This window comes from Podarcis melisellensis (assembly GCF_964234715.1).
Source record: "Podarcis melisellensis genome assembly, chromosome: 7".
Taxonomy (NCBI): domain Eukaryota; kingdom Metazoa; phylum Chordata; class Lepidosauria; order Squamata; family Lacertidae; genus Podarcis; species Podarcis melisellensis.
This window is the reverse complement of record NC_138539.1, coordinates 75,857,707-75,878,540: the sequence shown is the minus strand read 5'-3', so window position 1 is coordinate 75,878,540 and position 20,834 is coordinate 75,857,707. Positions and strand designations below refer to the sequence as shown.

Sequence of the window (20,834 nt, the reverse complement as noted above, 5' to 3'; positions counted from 1 at the left end):
ACTGACTTTTCCATCAGCTGCAATTAATTTGGAGTTTACTAAGGAGTTTGCTCAACTAACTGCCCTTCCCGCAATGTTTGCGTATGTAAATAGAGTTGCTAAAGAACTCTTAATTTAATATTAGTGGTTTGCAGTAGTCAGGATTGTTCTGAAGGGGCCCAGCAGAAACAAAGAGAGACTTATGCATCCCTCTTAAGTCAGCACTAATGAATGGGGCCTCCCCGAGTATAAATTACAGGTCAGCTTAACAACCACCTTTTAGAGCCTCACCCTCGCTATCAAAATATTTACAGCAGGCAATTTAAGGACTCACGTATTCCTGCTTCATTGTGAACAGGCTGCTCTCAAAAATTACAGGTGCTGCTGGCCTTGCTAGAGCAGCTGTTTGCTTTAAGCTAAAGAAAATGGGGTTCAAGCCTTTCCTGGCACATTTTAGATCTTACGCAGGCTTAAGAGGCAAAATGCTTGCAATTAACATGTCACAGTTTGCAACCGCTGGACAAAAGATCATTGTATAACCACTATTTGTGTTTTTCCTTCGGGGAGAGGGCCATTATGGGCAGGGAGACAAAGACTGTTTTGGCACCTGAATTTGAGGGATAAGCTACCAGGAAGTTTCCTACACAAACTCCATTGAAATGACTGGGACCCAAACAGGTACATAAAGCTAACGCAATCCACAACCAATAAGGCGACTTAGGGAGAAATTTGACAGTACAGTAGTACCTTGGTTCTCAAACATAACCCGTTCCGGAACCTCATTCCAAAACCAAAGCGTTCCAAAACCAAGGTGTGTTTTCCCAGAGGAATTAATGCAAAATGGATTAATTTTTAAAAACAACCCCTCAAACAGCAATTTAACATGAATTTTACTATCTAGCGAGACCACTGATCCATAAAATGAAAGCAATAAGCAATGTACTGCAGTCACACAATCAATCGATCAGTAGCTGAACTGGGTTCCACACAGTCACAAAAACGATACAAAAAGAGCCGCAAAAACAAAAATGCAAAATAAATAGCAAAAAGAGACAGACTTCAGCATAACACTCAAAACGAAAGTGTGGCAATCAAAATGGAAGCGTAACATTCAAAATGGAGCATGTTTGGCTTCTGAAAAAAGTTCGCAAACCAGAACACTTATTTCCAGGTTTGCTGCATTTGGGTTCCAAGTTGTTTGAGTACCAAGGTGTTTGAGAACCAAGGTACCACTGTAGTCATGACGTGGCACCTGGCAGTTATTGGCTACACTGGCAGCACCACAGAAGGATAAGATCAGCAGAAGGACCCAGAAGAGGAGGAGGAAGCAGGGGCCAGAAAAAGTAGCAGCACAAGGGAAGGGGGAATGATAAGAAGTAGCGGACCACAGAAAAAAAGGGGAGAGGCTGGGGTATAAGTCTGTGAAAGAAAACTGGCAGAAGATTCTGCCAGTCAAGCAGGAAACCGCAAGATACAAGGAGCCACACTCCCACCAAGTTTTCTTGTTTTCGTTTCCAACTGAGCATGCTCAATTCTCAAGCAGGGCTGCCCCTTGGTTTGTTTAATTTGATGCACTTTTACAACCTTCTTTGTTCCCCTGAACATGCAAACACCTCCTCTTGTTTCTTAGAGCCCCCGCTTTGGGTTCCATTTCAGCTGACGTTAAACCACCTGAGTTATTTCTTAGAGGGAGTAATGTGCAAGCAGCAGAGCTGCTGCACCCTGCAGAGTTAAGATGAAGGTGGCGCTGTGGTCTAAACCACTGAGCCTCTTGGGCTTGCCGATCAGAAGGTCGGCGGTTCAAATCCCTGCAACGTGGTGAGCTCCCGTTGCTCTGTCCCAGCTCCTGTCCCAGCTCGAAAGCACACCAGTGCAAGTAGATAAATAGGAACCACTGCGGCGGGAAGGTAAACGGCATTTCTGTGCGCTCTGGATTTCGTCAAGGTGTTCCATTGTGCCAGAAGCAGTTTGGTCCTATTGGCCACATGACCCGGAAAGCTATCTGCGGACAAACACTGGCTCCCTAGGCCTGAAAGCGCGATGAGCGCCGCAACCCCATAGTTGCCTTTGACTGGACTTAACCGTCCAGGGGTCCTTTACGTTTTTTACCTGCAGAGTTAAGCAATCAGAGAGCAAGTTTGGAAATAACTGGTGAAATCCTGGCTGTAATCCAACAACTCTTATAATAGGGATGGAGAACCTATGGCCATCCAGATATTGTTGGACGCTCATCTGCTCCAAGCAGAAGAAGAAGAAGAAGAAGAAGAGTTTGGATTTGATATCCCGCCTTTCACGCCCTTTAAGGAGTCTCAAAGTGGCTAACATTCTCCTTTCCCTTCCTCCCCCACAACAAACACTCTGTGAGGTGAGTGGGGCTGAGAGGCTTCAGAGAAATGTGACTGGCCCAAGGTCACCCAGCAGCTGCAGGTGGAGATGCGAACCCGGTTCCCCAGATTATGATACTACTGCTCTTAACCACTACACCACACTGTCTCTCAATGTTTAGCGGTCAGGAGTGATAGGAATTACAGTCCAGAGTCATCCAGAGCTTCCCCATCCTTTTCTAATTCATCATTTCATGGTCAACATTTGTTTCTGGCACTGCAACCCTAGGCATTTTTTTTACTCAAAATGATTCTGCTGCACAGCTCTTCAGTGAGATTGAGATTTAAGTAAGAGAACATCCTGCATTTACAGGAAAGGTCCCCTTCCTGAGTTATTTAGCACCAAATAACTGCACCATCCCTGGATTTTAAAAAAACAGCAGCCATGCCCTTTCCTCCGCACGTTCACATTCTTAATGCGGACCTTTGTTTATTTTTCTCTAAACCACATGATACCACCAGCAATTCTTCCTTATGCAAATTGGAAGACATAGTAATTTGGCTCTTGTTTAAGCCAAGCCATATGTTTCTGTGACACCCAAAACACTGAACAATAAACCTGATCCCACAGCCATAGGAATTTTGTAACTGTGCTTAACATTTGAACAGATGACAACAATCATGACACAGAGATGTCGGCGGGGGGAGGAGAGCTGGAATGGTTTATTTTGTGTGAACAACTGAAACGTGCCCTAAATCGCTTAAAGAGCATTTAAACTGCAGTCTGTGTACATCTGCTTTAATCTTAACACAAAAGCAACTCCGCTCTCTTTAACGCACACGTAAGAAAAGCACAAGAAAAGGAACAGATGGGGGTTTCTTTTCCAGAAAACCTACACAAAGGATGGAAGTTTTAACTATTTGTATCAGTAAACACTCAGTGCATTTGCTAGCACCAAAGGATAGAATATAGATTAGGCAAAGCAATAGGTTAACATGGCAAACTCAAGTTGCTGAAAGAGCTTTCAAATTTCACAGAACAATCCTGTGAACACTCAGTGGCATTTACTTCTGAGTAGAACATGTAAAGGCTTGCACTGTTGACGGGGGGAGAGGGTAGTGCCATCTATTTTCATAGCACTATAACATTAGCAAAGAAGTCTGTCTTAATGAGTTTTCGGGTTAAATATGGCATAAAAACTCTATGAAATTTGAATGGCTGCTTGTTTATTGAATTATTAAGGCCATCCTTTCCCCCAAGGACCTTAGGAGTAGCATTTGTGATGATCCAAATACAGTGGTACCTCACATTACATACGCTTCAGGTTACAGACTCCTCTAACCCAGAAATAGTGCTTCAGGTTAAGAACTTTGCTTCAGGATGAGAACAGAAACAGCGGTAGCAGGAGGCCCCATTAGCTAAAGTGGTGCTTCAGGTTAAGAACAGTTTCAGGTTAAGTACGGACCTCCAGAACGAATTAAGTACTTAACCTGAGGTACCACTGTAGCAATCTAGGGAACCTTCATGGATGTTTCTTTGCATCCAGACTCAATATACTGACTGCCACGGGTCAGTTAGGGACAGTATTTGCAACGCCAGACGCAGGTGGTCCATTAAGATTATCATTTGCTTTTTCCCACCCACAAGCCTGATTGAATTGGACTAAGGCTCAGAACTATGCACAGTGATGTCACTGCTGCTTCTTTACATAGGATGCTTCAATGCACCTGTAAAACGAGAACAGGGTGCTAATTTGGGGGGCAAAGACTGAACAGGTAAGGAGTACTGAGCCTTAGGTATTGGTGTTCCTTCTCCAGGTGTTCTCTGGTGCCTGGCAAGAGAATGGAGAGAGCGCCAGGTGGAGGAGCCAACCCTAGCGACTGCCTGCATCCCTCTTTAAATAGTACCCCAGCCTCTGTTTTACATATGAATAGGGGAGATGACTATGCTTAAAGACACAGGCCTGCTGCTGCTAATTTTCAGGCAAATTAGTTTGGGCTTAATGCCTGAAGAGGAGGTGTGATTTGTAAGATAAAAGGAGCATTTGTAAAACAAAACAAAAAACCAAGCTATCAAATCAACTGCCATCCTTTATTTTGCTGCTGGGTCATTTCCAATTTTGTTTGGGATTTTAAGGTAAGGTTAAAGGCCAGAGAGAAAGATAAATTTTAAAAATGCAAACACACTGGGAGGGCAGGATATATATCTTTTGAATGAATAAATGTAAGTAAAAGTGAGCCCCAAGTTGCATACATTTAAAAGGTTGATCACTACTACTAGATTCTGGTAGTGGTATATAAAGATCAGAAATGAGCAACCTCCATCCTTGACCAAGTGGGGTTTTTTTGGCAATATGCTACATGTGGCCAACGGCTCTTTGTGTGATGCTCACAAGGTAATCTACAAGGACAGAATAGAAGACAAAGGAATATAAGCACAATGCAGCATTTCTAAGCTAGGAAGAGCAATTGGATGTAGTTCAAAGAAACCGAAGGGGAAAATAATAACCACAAAACCCAACAGGACCAGTCCCTTTCCTTTCTCCTCTTCCTTCCCAATGACCCCTCAAAGGTCTTGACCTCACAAGTTGGGAAGTGATGAACAGGCCTTTTCATATCCTGCAAAAGCTATTCTGAAACAAAGCCTAGAAGGTACAAAAAGTTGGGTCAGTCTCACTAACTGTGAAGAACATATGTTCTCGGCCATTGTTACATGGATTTGATTCTCCAAGCAAAGCCCAGCTAATATCTGCTGTTTTCTCTCACACACCATGGTGCCCGACACTTTGGACTTTGGACAACCTGCCTGGAGGTGTAAATAAGATAAACTAGAGGACTGAACCACACACACAACCCTTAAAAGCTTCTGGCATTTATTCCACACTTGATCTAAGCTTTCAGCCCAAACAATACAGCGAGACTCATCTTGCCAAGCTGGCCCACTGAATAACTTGCCAACTTTTATTTGATTAATTACTTCTTACCCCATGCTTCCTTCAAGGAGCTGAGAGTGTGTGGGGCTCATGGTTCAACATTGCCCCTTTTATTGCCCCTCTCATTTTATCTTCACAATCACACTCCCAAGGTCAACCAGTGGGCTCCATTTGAGTGGAAATTTGAACACAGGCTTTTATCTATATAACTGTTGATATTGGGTAGCTGGTAAAGGTAAAAGACCCCTGGACGGTTAAGTCCAGTCAAAGGCGACTATGGGGTTGTAGCTCTCATCTCGCTTCAGGCCAAGGGAACCGGCACTTGTCCAGAGACAGCTTTCCAGGACATTTAAAAGCAGCCCTGTTTAGGGAAGTTTCTAATGTTGGGTGTTTTATTGTGTTTTTAGTATCCTGTTGGAAGCCACCCAGAGTGGCTGGGGGTGGGCCAGGCCAGGTGGGTGGCGTATAAATAATAAAGTATTATATTAAAATGATGATGTGGCCAGCATGACAAAACCGCTTCTGGTGCAACAGGACACCACGACACGTGCCAGAGTGCACGGAAATGCCGTTTACCTTCCCGCCACAGTGGTATCTATTTATCTGCTTGCACTGGCATGCTTTTGAACTGCTAGGTTGGCAGGAACTGGGACAAAGCAATGGGAGCTCATTCCGTTGCGGGGATTCGAACCGCCAACCTTCTTATCAGCAAGCCCATGAGGCTCAGTGGTTTAGCTCTCTGAAATCCACCTCTTCAAAAAAGAGAAATTTAGTAGTAAAGGTGTTTGCTAGGTATGAGACGAGGTAGAAACATTAGCATCACAGTTACGAGGGAAACCAAAGCAGGAACAACTGCAATACCTTGATTTAACAGCACTGTTTGGTGCTCTGGCAAAGCAAGTTGCATTCTGAGCAGATAGTGTCAAATTCCCAACCACTTTAGGCCCTTTCCCAAATAGCTGCTATTCCCTCCACAGCTCTCTCTTGTATGTCTAGGTAGACAATTTGAGGGCTGTATAGCCTTTCATTGGGACAGGGAAAACAGTGGTTGGACTCCCAGTTCTCCTCAGCCCCAGGCAACACGGCCAACCATCAGGAACGATGGAAGCTACAGCCCAGCAACTTCTGAAAGACCACAGACTAGTCCCCCTGCTCCATGGCTACCGGATCTGCCCAGATAAGTAAAACGAGAAGTGAACCTCAAAAGCAGTATCTACTTTTGTAATGTGCACAATTTTGGGGGGCAAAGGGTGTTTTAGGAGATAACAGAAATCACTGGGTTAAAGCTGACCAAAAGTCCAGAGGTAGCACTATTATCAATTTACGATGGGGTCGAAGGTTCGCGGGCTAGGAAGGACTTGCTCAAAAATGTATGGACAGATGCACAAATTATGATAGCCAGGAAGTGGAAGGGGCAAGCAGAAGATAAAGTAGAAAAATGGTATAAATAGGTATGGGATATAGCTATTAATGATAAATTAACATGTGCCGTTAAGGTAAGAATATGAAGGAGAAATGATTTTGAGGAAATATGGAGGGTGTTTGTAGAATTTGTACAGTGGTACCTCAGGTTACATACGCTTCAGGTTACATACACTTCAGGTTACAGACTCAGCTAACCCAGAAATAGTGCTTCAGGTTACGAACTTTGCTTCAGGATGGGAACAGAAATTGGGCTCCGGCGGCGCGGCAGCAGCAGCAGGAGGCCCCATTTGCTAACGTGGTGCTTCAGGTTAAGAACAGTTTCAGGTTAAGTATGGACTTCCGGAATGAATGAAGTACTTAACCTGAGGTACCACTGTACTGTTAAAATGGAAAGGGGTCAAACCATCGCAAGATTTTGGGAGGTTGGATAGTTACAATGGAATGGTCAAGTGGGTGGGGTGCCTATTTTTATTCAATTTATGATTATTAATTTGTCAAAATATAAAATAAAATAAAATAAAAAGCAAAAAAAAGTAGTATCTTAAGAAGACAACTCTATGACTTTTAACAAAATATCTCCAAATGCTCATGCCTCGAAGGGTCTCCCTCAAGGTTTGCAATTCACACAAGACTTGGCCTCATGGGTGCCTGTTGCCACCATCTGCTTGTGAGCACCATTCCCGACGAAAGCGAATTCACAATAAAAAAAGAGGCCAGGCTCTCCCGAACAATTAACTTTATTTCCCCCTCCCTCACCCCCTCCCACAAATCCCCAACTGATATATAAATATGCAACGATTTCAAGCTAATACGATGTCACTCTGGCTGAGCGGAAACATTTAAAGTTCAATTCCCAAGGAGAAAGAAAGCTGAGGTGGAGAAAGGGAGAATCTACAGGTGCCTCTAAGGCGGAAGATCCCGGGACTATGTCCCCACTTTGCAATGCACAGCTATGAATGACTTCTTTGTTACGTGAATTCAGGGGAGGGTTTTTGAATGACAAGCTCTTTCCTAGTGATACTTACCATCTGTGGTTTGGGGGGCGGGCGGGAAATGTGCATGCAAAAACTCTCATTCTCACTCACACACAAGAGTACATTTCTGAGATATTATGTCTCTCTCAGCTGCTTCCATTTAGACGGTCTGGCTTCGAAAGGGTCCGGCCCCACCACCGCTTTCTGTCCATTAGAAGGCATAATTTTAAGCATTCTTGCAGTTTGATGTTACAGATGCTAATCAGGTTGTGGTCATCAACTAGACCCCCAACCAAACTGTGGCGAGTTATTCCATACCGGAGTTATTTTCTTTTGAGTCAGATCTTGTTATATTCAGAGAGAAGGGTGTATATTCCCCACCCCCTTCAGAGAGACGGAAAGAGAAAACCCATTTCAAAAATCCCATTTCATTATGTAGCTGTTGAAAACAAAACACCTAAAAAAAGGAAAAGGAAGGCAAGCTATCTTTGACATCGTGCATACAAACAAACTCTGGGTGCCAGGAACAGAACTATTGTATTCTCTGGGGAAAGGCAGGATAGAACATCTGCTTTGAATGTTCTTAGAAGGTTCTATGTTCCATTTCCAGACAAGGCTGAAACCTCTAGGTCAGCCATTCTCAGCCTTGGGTTGATGGACTACAACTACCCTCATCCTTAGCCAGCATGGTCTGTGGTCAGGGAAGATGGGAATTGCAGTTGAAGAACATCTGGGGACTCAAAAATGAGAGAGCCTTCTCTAGAAGCACAAATAGGTTGTATTTAAGGCTACCTCAGGCTACTGTCCTATGAACATGAAAAAAGGTAAAAGGGTAAAGGACCCCCGGACGGTTAAGTCCAGTCAAAGGCGACTTTGGGGTTGCGGCGCTCATCTCGCTTTCAAGCCGAGGCAGCCGGCGTTTGTCCGCAGACAACTTTCCGTGTTATGTGGCCAGCAGGACTAAACCGCTTCTGGCGCAATGGGACACTGTGACGGAAACCAGAGCGCACAGAAATGCCATTTACCTTCCCGCCGCAGTGGTACCTATTTATCTACTTGCACTGGTGTGCTTTTGAACTGCTAGGTTGGCAGGAGCTGGGACAGAGCAACAGGAGATCACTCGGTTGCGGAGATTCGAACCACAACCTTCTGATCAGCAAACCCAAGAGGCTCAGTGGTTTAGACCACAGCGCCACCCACATCCCTATGCACACTAAACCCCACTGAACCCAGTAAGACTTATTGAAGGACTTTCCAGGTTTCCATGGAAGCGCTGCTTCACAAAACAGAACTATAATATCCACTATCAGAAGAATGATTTAAGACCGGAGACTAAAATTTCTCAAAGGACTTCATTTTTGAAGCAAACCACATTTATTACAAAATCCAGTATAATTCTGGCTGCTCATCCTGCATAGCCTGCCACTGCCATATTCCCCAGAGTGAGGATTCGGGGGTGTTTTTTCTTGTACAGTATTATGGGCCAAAACTTCATTCTGTCAGTTAAAAATGATAGCCACACTCTCCTGGTTTCATAATACAACAAACAGGTCTGCAAATAAGAATTTTAAAGTTTCTGTTTCTTTACTTAAACAAATACCGTGAGGTATATATCAGTAACCGAGATATAGACCAGTAATTTCCTAAGGTATATATATCCGTAATGGCCCTCCGAGCGTGTGGCTGCCATTTTTTTTTAAAACTGTAAAGCCATAAACATTATTTTTTTCATGCAGGAAAATTGATTCACTAAATAGGCTCCCAACAAAACTGACTACAGCAACTTCCTTTGTAGAGAGAAGGAGGAATTGGAAGTCCTTTTATAAATAATAGTAACAATAATTTTTTATTTTATTTGATTTGATTTTACAAGTGTAGAATTATAACGAAACAAAATACACATCCATCAAGGCAATTGTGATGCCCCATGTTATTGTCAGTTCAACCCGTACTTTCACAAAATAAATTTGGCTGCTTTTTTTTTTGCTAGATAATCCAGTTGCAGAATCAACACTTCCAAAATGCCATGCTAATCTCGATTTTATTCTCATGCCAACAACTGCCTTGCAAATTCTGAGAACCCCATTTCCAAAACAGTACAGTACTTAGTTTGATTAAACTTTTGTGTTTAGCAAGTAGTCTTCCTGTTGCAAACCTCCCTAGTAATGAAATCGAAGGCAGGACTGGCATGATTCACCCAACCGCCTGAACCCTGGTCTGCCTAACTGAGCCTTCCACTCCTGGTTCATTTTCACACATTTACCGTACAAATTGACAATATTAAGATTAGAATTGGAGGCTAACCCACCAGGTCCATTTCATCAAGCCTCCAGCAAAAGGCAGTTGTTTGTAGGAAACTAACCTTGGCGACAGGACTGAAAGCTGTTATGTATTCAGCTACGTTGCTGAAAGGCAGATAAGTTAATATCAAGACCCTGATACGGTTCTGTTCTCAGCAAAGAGAACATCTGTCCTGTTATCAGCTCAGCTGAAGCTTTCAACATCCCACTTCACAATATCCCCTTGCCAAGAACAAACAGCTGAAACAGACTCAGGAGCTTGCAACTGTAGAAAAGCTGAATTTGCAAAACAAAACAAAAAAGCCAGGGAAAGCTAAAGTGTGCTGCAATAAAATTTAGAAGACCAACGTAAGAGAGGGAGAGAGGGAGAGAAGCCAAAGTGTATTATTGTTGGGAATGAAGGAACAAGGCAGATCTCGGAGATGCTACCTCCTGAAGATTAAATGTCAAAATAAAATGAAAAACCTAAAAATCAAAACCTTTCTTAAACAGCACCAAGCTGCTGAGGCTTATGTTCAGGAAACCTTTTGAAATAGTTCTTCGTTTTCATCCTCTGTGTTTGATGAGCATAAGGTCCAATCACGGACGACTCTGGGGTTGCGGCGCTCATCTCGCTTTATTGGCCGAGGGAGCCGGCGTACAGCTTCCGGGTCATGTGGCCAGCATGACTAAGCCGCTTCTGGAGAACCAGAGCAGCGCACGGAAACGCCGTTTACCTTCCCGCCGGAGCAGTACCTATTTAGCTACTTGCACATTGACGGGCTTTCGAACTGCTAGGTTGGCAGGAGCAACAGGAGCTCACCCCGTCACGGGGATTCGAACTGCCGACCTTCTGATCGGCAAGTCCTAGGCTCTGTGGTTTAACCCACAGCGCCACCCGCGTCCTTGATGAGCATAGAAGAAGCATAGAATTGTAGAGTTATCTAATCCAAGCCCTTGCAATTCAGGCTCATGCCCACGACCTTGAGATTAAGAGTCTTGTGTTCTACTGACTGAGATAACAACCGATGCCTTAATGTAGAAAATCCAGCCAGATGGGTATAAATAATAAATTGTTATCGTATTATTATTATTATTATTATTATTATTATTATTATTATTATTATATAACGTGTCATAACCCCATTTGTCTATCTGTTGGCGTCCCACTGGCTGCCTGTTGACCCATGAGTTTAACTTTCTGAAAGTAGGGACACCTCTGTAAGATCAGTCCATTTGCTGTGTGATACTGGTTTGGCTCTCGCCTTGACTTTTTCAACTTTGGTATTGGTTTATTTCTAAAAACGGAATAAAGGTAAAGGGACCCCTGACCATTAGGTCAAGTCATGGCCGACTCTGGGGTTGCGGTGCTCATCTTGCTTTATTGGCTGAGGGAGCCGGCGTACAGCTTCCGGGTCATGTGGCCAGCATCACTAAGCCGCTTCTGGCCAACCAGAGCAGCGCACGGAAACGCCGTTTACCTTCCCGCCGGAGTGGTACCTATTTATCTACTTGAACTTTGACGTGCTTTTGAACTGCTAGGTTGGCAGGAGCTGGGACAGAGCAACGGGATCTTACTCCGTCGCGGGGATTCGAACTGCTGACCTTCTGATCGGCAAGTCCTAGGCTCTGTAGTTTAACCCACAGCGCCACATAGATGGCATTTAAAAGGGTTATGTGTACAACAGTGGGGCATGGCTGGCCTAGCCGGTATCATAACTATCTTGCAATTCTTGCCCAAATAACGATGAATTCTGCCTTTAACCTCTTCCCCCTGCATGCAGGTAAAAACAAACAGCATCTCTGCCAACGCTCAAATTCTCCTACATGGTGAGAATAACTGCAACTCGCCAGTCTCCCGTTCCCAGGGCACATTAATGGGCTTCTCAATGCAGTCATTTTATCATAAACACCTTTAAACTTTTCTCGGTGATCAGGCTTGAAGCCAACAGAGAGTACACAAAATATAATATGTCTAGCTAGTGCCAATTACTCATGCAGCTGGAGCTCCAAACTTTCTAGAGCACATCACATGAGCCTGCCACCAACAGACCCCGTACACAAGAACTCAGATTCAGGAGGCCTGCCACCCCCAAGTCACAGTTTTGGAATAGGGTGCTCCTTAAAAAGTCGCCAGGGTTTTTGTTTTTTTTTAAAATATTTATTGAGATTTTACAAAGGCATAAATTTACCAGATATAAAAAGAAAAAAACATGAAAAGAAAAAGATAAAAGAAGAAAACATACAAAAATACGTAAAAAATTAAAAAATGCATAATACAAAAAACAGATAGATAAAAAAGAATTAAAAACAAATCCATTTTTTATAACTTTAAACCTATTGACTTGTTTCCTTGACTTCCTCACACCTCCCCTTTTTGTGTTCCCATTTACATAATCAAATCAGCAAATCCTTACCCTCTTTTCATTCATCTTAACTCTATATCTTAACATATTATAACTATATTTTCATCCATTATCAATTCAATTTTGCATATTCTTATTAACTTTGTTGCTAATGCCACTTATTTTCAATCCAACATCATTTTAGCATTCATTAATTTTACAGTGTTTCTGCAAATAGTCTTTAAATTTCTTCCAGTCTTCTTCCACCAACTCTTTTCCCAGGTCTCGGATTCTGCCAGTCATTTCCGCCAATTCCATCACCTTCATCTGCCATTCTTCCAGGTTGGGTAGATCTTGTGTCTTCCAATACTTTGCAATAAGTATTCTTGCTGCTGTTGTTGCATACATAAAGAAAGTTCTATCCTTCTTTGGCACCAATTGGCCAACTATGCCCAGGAGAAAGGCCTCTGGTTTCTTCAGAAAGGTATATTTAAATACCTTTTTCATTTCATTATAGATCATCTCCCAGAAAGCCTTAATCTTTGGGCACGTCCACCAAAGGTGAAAGAATGTACCTTCATTTTCTTTACATTTCCAACATTTGTTATCGGGCACAAAAGTCGCCAGGGTTAACGATAGGTGCCACGGGTAATAAAAGCATTCTGGGATATGATATATAATGAGATGAAAAAAGTGTTTAAATTAACTTTTGTAAAAAAAAAAAAAACAACCACCCCCACCACCAGGGGCTTTTTTATTGGGAATTGTAGGTGCAGATATTCTAAGGGAGCAGAAAAGACTTTTTATATATGCATTGACAGCTGCCCAGATGCTATTAGCCCAGAGATGGAAAGAAGATTAAGTCCCTACCAGAGAAGAATGGCAAATCAAACTGTTGGAATATGCCGAAATGACAAAGTTGACCACAAAGCTCAGGAACCAAGAAGACCAGAACTTTAACAAAGAATGGGGAAAATTTATAATTTACCTTGCTGTAAGCAGATGAAAACATTAGCAGGGTTACAATAACACTTGTAATGTAGCAAGCAGTATGGAGACAATGGAGTTATATAAAACATAGCTTATTGGAAAGATGCAGTAGAAAAAGTTTAAAAATAGGACCCATGGAGGGGAGGGGAGAAGTCTAGAGATTCAGAAGAATCTGTAAATGTGGAAGTGTATGACTGTATTGTTATAATTTTATATTTGTAAAACCAAATAAAAATTACTATATAGAAAAAGATACATCATTGTACCATGTCAGAATTGTACAGGCATTTATCTCAGACTGTCGGAAAAGCTCGGAAAGCAGTAACAATAAAACTTAAGTATGTGTAACTGCTCATGTTCATTCCTGACTACCTTTGCCTCACCTAGACTTCCATTCTGTTACTGGTATTTCTCCCTTCCTTCGTTCCTAGAATCCTAGAACTGTAGAGTTGGAAGGGACCCCCCAAGGGTCATTTAATAATAATAATAATAATAATAATAATAATAATAATATAATTTATTTTTATCCCCGCCCTCCCCAGCCAGAACCGGGCTCAGGGCAGCTAACACCAGTAAAATTCCAATAAAAAATAAAATAAATAAACCAATTTAAAACACAGGTTAAAATATAATTTAAAATGCAGCCTCATTTTAATAGTAGCCCATAGATCAAAACCATAAGGGGAGGGAAACATGAGGGTCAGACTGAGTCCAAACCAAAGGCCAGACGGAACAGCTCTGTCTTGCAGGCCCTGCGGAAAGATGTCAAGTCCTGCAGGGCCCTAGTCTCTTGTGACAGAGCATTCCACCAAGTCGGGGCCAGTACTGAAAAGGCCCTGGCCCTAGTTGAGACCAATCAAACCACCTTCCGACTTGGGACCTCCAAGGTGTTGTCATTTGTGGACCTTAAGGTCCTCCATGGGGTATACCAGGAGAGGCGGTCCCGTAGGTCCAACCCCCTGCACTGCAGGAATCTGCTGCCCAACGTGGGCTCCACTGAGATTAAGAATCTCATGCTTTACCAACTGAGCTATCTGTCTCACTTCCCCTTCCCTCTGTTGGCTTCTATGTGCCACTATCAACATTTAACCAAAGAGGAATGGCAACTTAAGTTGACAGAATATGCACAACTCGCAGACTTAACATACAGAATAAGAGAACAAGAAGAACATACGTTTAGGGAAGATTGGAAAATGTTTATTGTATATTGGAGGGGGGATTGTGTGCACTTGAAAACGTTGGCAGTATTAAGATAAATTCAACAGTGTAAATGAGTTTTGATGGATGTAATAATGGAATACTGACTGGTTTAGTTTATGGAAAATATGCAGGGATTTATGATATGCAAAATGAAACCATGAAAGGAGAAGAAGGGAAGTCATTGATATTTTAAGGATGTTTAAATGAGTATTTTAAATTGTAAAACAGAAAATTATTTACACACAAACACACTTAACCTCCTTGTGGGCAAAGCCCCATATGCCTATTTTTGCAAAAACTACTTTTTATAAATGCACCAACGGGTGACATATGAATAACAACAAAAGGACCAGAAATACACATATTATTTTCCAAAGTTAAGTCATCACAGCTCGGGAGTAACAAATCCTGCATCTCTGGGGAGGGATGAAGTGCATGGCGATATTTCATTCTGCTTTCCACTGCCTTTTTTAACAGCAACTGCTATCGGATTTTGTGGTATTGTTTGATTTATTTTGTTTCGCATTTTTACTGCTGAACACAAATTTAAGGTTTACTGTGTGCCACTCTGGGAAGCTTGAGCAAAGGGCAGATCGCAATGGCAAGTACCTCAAATAAATAAAATAAATCTCCCGACAAGAGCGAACGTTCCTCAGGGCGCCCCGGGCGCCTTTCAGAAGCAACCTGAGAAGCAAGCCTGAATTTACTCTGTCTAGAAATGAACTCTGCAACACGGAATAGGTTTAGCATCCATTTCTTTGTTAAAGGTACAGGATGAAATTAATGTGACAGGGTTGTGTACATTCCTCTTTGTGTGTGTCCCATGCTTCTCCCCGTCTGAATTCTGTTGCTAAACAAAAAACCTTGAATCGTTTGCAAAAGGATAAGGTATTTTGCATGCTTTATAGATCCTTTTAAAGTAACTTTCCATTAATATACAGTGGACGCTCGGGTTGCGAACATGATCCGTGCAGGATGCGCGTTCGCAACCCGCGTCTGTGCACGTACGGGTTGCGATTCGGCGCTTCTCACCACAAGAGCCAGTGTGGTGTAGTGGTTAAGAGCAGTGGACTCGTAATCTGGTGAACTGGGTTTGCATCTCCGCTCCTCCACATGCAGCTGCTGGGTGACCTAGGGCTAGTCACACTTCTCTGAAGTCTCATTCACCTCACAGAGTGTTTGTTGTGGGGGAGGAAGGGAAAAGAGAATGTTAGCCGCTTTGAGACTCCTCAGGGTAGTGATAAAGTGGGATATCACATCCAAACTCTTCTTTTTCTTGTTCTTCTGCGCATAGCGCGATCTAGTGCTTCTGTGCATGCGCGACCGCCGAAACCCGGAAGTAACCCGTTCCGGTACTTCAGGGTTTTGGCGGTCCACAACCCGAAAAAACGCAAACTGAAGCAGCTGTAACCCGAGGTATGACTGCATATATATATTTTCAAGGAAGTGAGCAATGGAGGGATAGTGCAAAGAAATTGGAGTCGGTGAGTTCTGTAAAGCAAGACTGTGCAAACTGTAACCCTTCCAGCAAACAGCCCAATGGGTATGCATTATGGCCTTACAGATTATTACAGAAGTGGGTTATTGAGCCACAGCTGGGTTCCCACAGTTTAAGTACAACTTTTTCAGAATCAGTTAGAAGTAGATTTGTCTTTCACCCCCAAAGAGATGCACTTTCAGAGGCGTATGTGTAGGAACCGTATTGCAGGATGTGATCCATGAGAAGCAGTCAAGTACAACATCCCTTGTAATGCTAAAGACATGCGAGGGAATGTTTGGTCCAGCCAGTCAAAATGTCCTGTTCCTCCTGGCTGAAGCATCCTTCCTTTTGCATGTGATAGAAGGTGGGCGTGACCTTACCTGTCCAGGTAACAAAAGGACGAGTCACGCAGCACCCTTCCTTCTTTTTGACTTCCTTCTTTGTTTGACCAGCTTTTAGCTAGGACGGCACTGCTAGCTCTCAGCTAACAGAAGCACTGAAATTGTTCCTCCATATGGGTTAGACCCACATGTACACATTTGTAACTAAGTCTGCCTTCAGGAATCCAACTGTGAACTGATGTGAGTAAACTTATTTTATTGACTTTGAATAAGATTGTGGCGTCTTTATTCTTTTAAGATGGATTCAAGGGAACTTACCAGGAACGTATGATTCAATCTGAGACAGATTAAATTGTGTAATAGTGAGAGGCTCACACGAGCCTGCAACCAGCTATCTGCTGTGCATGTAAAAAGGGGAATGTAACTCTGCTACATAAAGGAACTTGCTAGTGCAAGCTAGGAAGGATATTAATAAACAATATATCCTGTCTTGCTACCCTAAACATTCACAAACATACGCTTTCTGAGGTGCCTGCCCCGGGGATTCAGCCCAGCAGAAGATTATCCCAAAGCAGTGCTCCAAACAGAGATGGATGGGCGGATGTAGCAGCCTTCCTTAAATGAAGGTCAGAAGAAGTATTGCACACACCCCATGAAGGTTGAGAGGACGGAAGCAAAAAGCAGAGCAGTAACTCATGCAGAGACATAGCAGGTAGGCTCCTCTGCAATTCTCCGGGGCTCACAGAAGTCTTCCTTTCTCGCAGTGCCCTAGCGGAGTTTATTATTCTCCACAGCACACAAGTATGGGGATTCTTGCCCCAAATTGACCTCCTGGCTGAATACCTTTACAGCAAAACACACCTTTGTCATGCTGGGGAGCTAAATCATTACAGGTGGTGGTAAAATAAATGGGGAGGGGGGAGGAAAAATGCACCAAGTCTAGAGACAAAAGATTGGTTGAAAAGTGTGGAATAAACTATGTATTAGAACACTTCAGCATTTAGAGGGGGAGAGTTGCTAGCACACTGAGTTTTACTTTATATATCTTTAAAAATAAATAAAAAGTCTTTAGAATAGATATATTTACCTGGCCATAATCCGTCCTGAACACAACAATTCCCTCTGCACAGGAAATTACAGTACTTGGATAATGCTGGCCATTTTCTCGCAACCAAACCCGTGCTCCCTAGAACGAGAAACACAAAAACACAGGAATTAGCAGTTTGTACACCCAAATGTAAAGCAAACACCATGACTTTTCTTTTTCTATTTCCCGCAAGCAGCCCACGCGGGCAGAGTCAGATCTAGTCGTGCGACTCGCGAGAAAGGTGGAGATCACCCCCCAGTGAACAGATGGCTGTTTTCACTCAAGTTACAATCCGAAAAGGATCTGAAAAAACGGTATCGGCAGCCGTAAGAACAGCTGAATCCAATTCACCGCGTCACATATGCAAAATTGCAAGTGACGTTCAAATTTATGGCACAACGCATGGGCTCTCTCCAAACTCTTAAAATCTGGCACGCCTTCACAAAAACAAGTCTCCTGCTTCGCTGAGGTGCATTAAGAAAGAAAGCTTTAATTTTTTCATGGCTTGAGAACAAACATTCCAGCGTCCTCCTCACCCCGCCCCACCTAAGAAAATGTAAAGGGAGAAGTTTGAGCAGGTGGGGTGGGAGACCAGCAAGACAAGCTTTCATTTGTACGCCAAGGGAGGTAGTTTCAGATCATCTCTTCTTACTCAAAGGACTTGGATTGAAATTATATAAATATATACTGCATAAGTACAGGGCTGGCCATAGGGAGAATGTTTTTAGCACGCTACATGACGGTGCATGCACTGAACTTTGCAGAATCCGAAAACTGATATATATATGTGAAAAAGCTTTTAAGGATGAGAACAAGTTTTCAATTCTCGGGTTTGCAGCAGAAATCTTGAAAACGTGCTCAGGGATTGCACCATTAAAGTTGCCTTCCTTTCTCCCTTTTTCTTCATCCAACTGGTAGCGACACGTCAGAAACTCAAGCAGCAATTTATAACCAGTTCTTTTAAACGTTTCTTATCTTAACAGTAATAGAAACAGTAATTGAAAGGCGGACGTCATTTCTCTTTTAGTATACATTTAAAGATATGAGTGCCCTTCGGCTTAGTGCACACTTTGTGCCTGTTGTGGCCTGCATACAATGGGGACAATGTTGGGTTATATACTTTGTTATTGTCTCTCTGCTCGGAGAGCAGAATCAACAAGCCTGCTGGAAAGTTTGCAGTTCGCTAACTTCAAACAGCCACGAGTACCTTCCACGTTTCCTTACGGAGCTGATGTATAATATCTTGAATGCAGCTGGGATAGCTCAGTCAGCAGAGCACGAGACTCTAATAATAATAATAATTTATTATTTATACCCCACCCATCTGGCTGGCTCTCCCCAGCCACTCTGGGCGGCTTCCAACCAAATATTAAAAACAATACAGCATCAGACATTAAAAACTTCCCCAAACAGGGCCACCTTCAGTTGTCTTTTAAATGTAAAATAGTTGCTTATTGCCTTGACATCTGATGGGAGGGTGTTCCTCAGGGCAGGTGCCACTACCGAGAAGGCCCTCGCAGCTGGACCTCAGTGTCCGGGCTGAACAATGGGGGTGGAGATGCTCCTTCAGGTATACAGTGGTACCTCGGGTTAAGTACTTAATTCGTTCTGGAGGTCCGTTCTTAACCTGAAATTGTTCTTAACCTGAAGCTCCACTTTAGCTAATGGGGCCTCCTGCTGCCGCCGCGCCGCCGGAGAAATATTTCTGTTCTCATCCTGAAGCAAAGTTTTTAACCCGAGGTACTATTTCTGGGTTAGTGGAGTCTGTAACCTGAAGCATATGTAACCCGAGGTACCACTGTACAGGACCGAGGCCATTTAGGGCTTTAAAGGTCAGCACCAACACTTTAAATTGTGCTCGGAAACGTAGTGGGAGCCAATGAAGATCTTTCAGGACCGGTGCTATATGCTCTCGGCGGCCACTCCCAGTCATCAGTATAGCTGCCGCATTCTGGATTAATTGCAGTTTCCGAGTCACCTTCAAAGGTAGCCCCACATAGAGCATATTGCCAGCAGTCCAAGCGGGAGATAACTAGAGCATGCACCACTCTGGCAAGACAGTCTTCATATCAGTCACGGGTTCGATTCCCACGTGGGCCAAAAGATTCCTGCATTGCTGGATGACCTTCGTGGACCCTTCCAACTCTATGATTCTGTGCCAAAGGTTTTTAACCCTTTTGGGTCCACGGTTCCCTTGACCAGCTACCTTCTTTCTGCGGCACCCCTGTGGGGCTCAGGAGCCCAGTTATGTCACCCCTTGCCTGCAGAGCTGGAAGTCTCTTTTTTAAACACTCTCCCTTGTGGAGTGGTACCTCAGTCTCTTTCCCCTTCTCCTTGGGAATCCTTCCAGCAGCTGCAGCAGCCCCTGCCCCAAAGAGAGATGCCTCCAATCACTGCCCCACAGGGGCCTGGGAAGAAGATTCACTCAGCCTTAGTTGCCCAACGGAGACTGGCCTCCGGGCAGCCACCCCAGTCTCTAAGCCGCCTCGACTCCTGGCAACCAGCACCCACTGGCCAGCCCCAGAGGATACATTCGCCTGCAGAGTTTGTAGTCAGGGCTGCTGCAACAAACAGCCATGCAAGTCTTTGGGAGGCAGAGATGCAAGAGGGCATCAGAGGAATGGGGGAAGGAAAGAGGGACAGAGACCAGTGTTGACTGCAGCAGCCCTGACCATCATTCAAGGCACCCCAAGGTGCCACGGCACACTGGCTGAAAACCACTGTTCTATGCAATTTCTCAAAACCAGTAGGCTTCTGAAATCCTCGGAGCCTGCCAGGTTTATAAATGATTTTATAGATCCCAAGACAAGACACAAGAAAAAGGCAGAGAAGGTTATTTGTGTCTTGTTAGCCCATGTCTTGTTAGCCCAAAAATGGAAAACGAGCAAGGTCTCAACTAGAAAAATAATGGCAACTTAAGCTGATGGAATATGTGTAGCTTGCAGACCTAACATACAGAATAAGAAAACAAGAAGAACATAGGTTTAGAGAAGACTGGGAAATGTTTATTGAATATATTGGGGGGGGAATTGTGTACACTTGAAAACGTTGGCAGCATTAAGAAAAATTCAACAGTGTAAATAAGTTTTGATTGATGTAATAATGGAATTCTGAATGGTTCAGTTTATGTAAAATACAGTGGTACCTCAAGTTAAGTACTTAACTCGTTCTGGAGGCCCGTTAATGCAGTGGTACCTCAGGTTAAGTACTTAATTCGTTCCAGAGGTCTGTACTTAACCTGAAACTGTTTTTAACCTGAAGCACCACTTTAGATAATGGGGCCTCCTGCTGCTGCCGCGCCGCCGGAGCACAATTTCTGTTCTCATCCTGAAGCAAAGTTCTTAACCTGAAGCACTATTTTTGTGTTAGCGGAGTCTGTAACCTGAAGCATATGTAACCTGAAGCGTATGTAACCCGAGGTACCACTGTATGTAGGGATTTATGGTATGCAAAATGATCTATGAAAAGAGAAGGGAA

The 20,834-nt window shown here is 43.4% G+C and overlaps 1 protein-coding gene across 1 annotated transcript in view; it reads right to left on the bottom strand.

Moving 5' to 3' along the window:
* Positions 1 to 20,834, bottom strand: part of MYO10 (myosin X) — a 197,317-nt gene that overhangs the window by 132,933 nt on the left and 43,550 nt on the right. Inside the window, exon 2 of the mRNA XM_081919110.1 lies at positions 17,358 to 17,456. Coding sequence (XP_081775236.1) covers positions 17,358 to 17,456 — 99 coding nt within the window. The remainder of the gene's footprint in view (positions 1 to 17,357; positions 17,457 to 20,834) is intronic.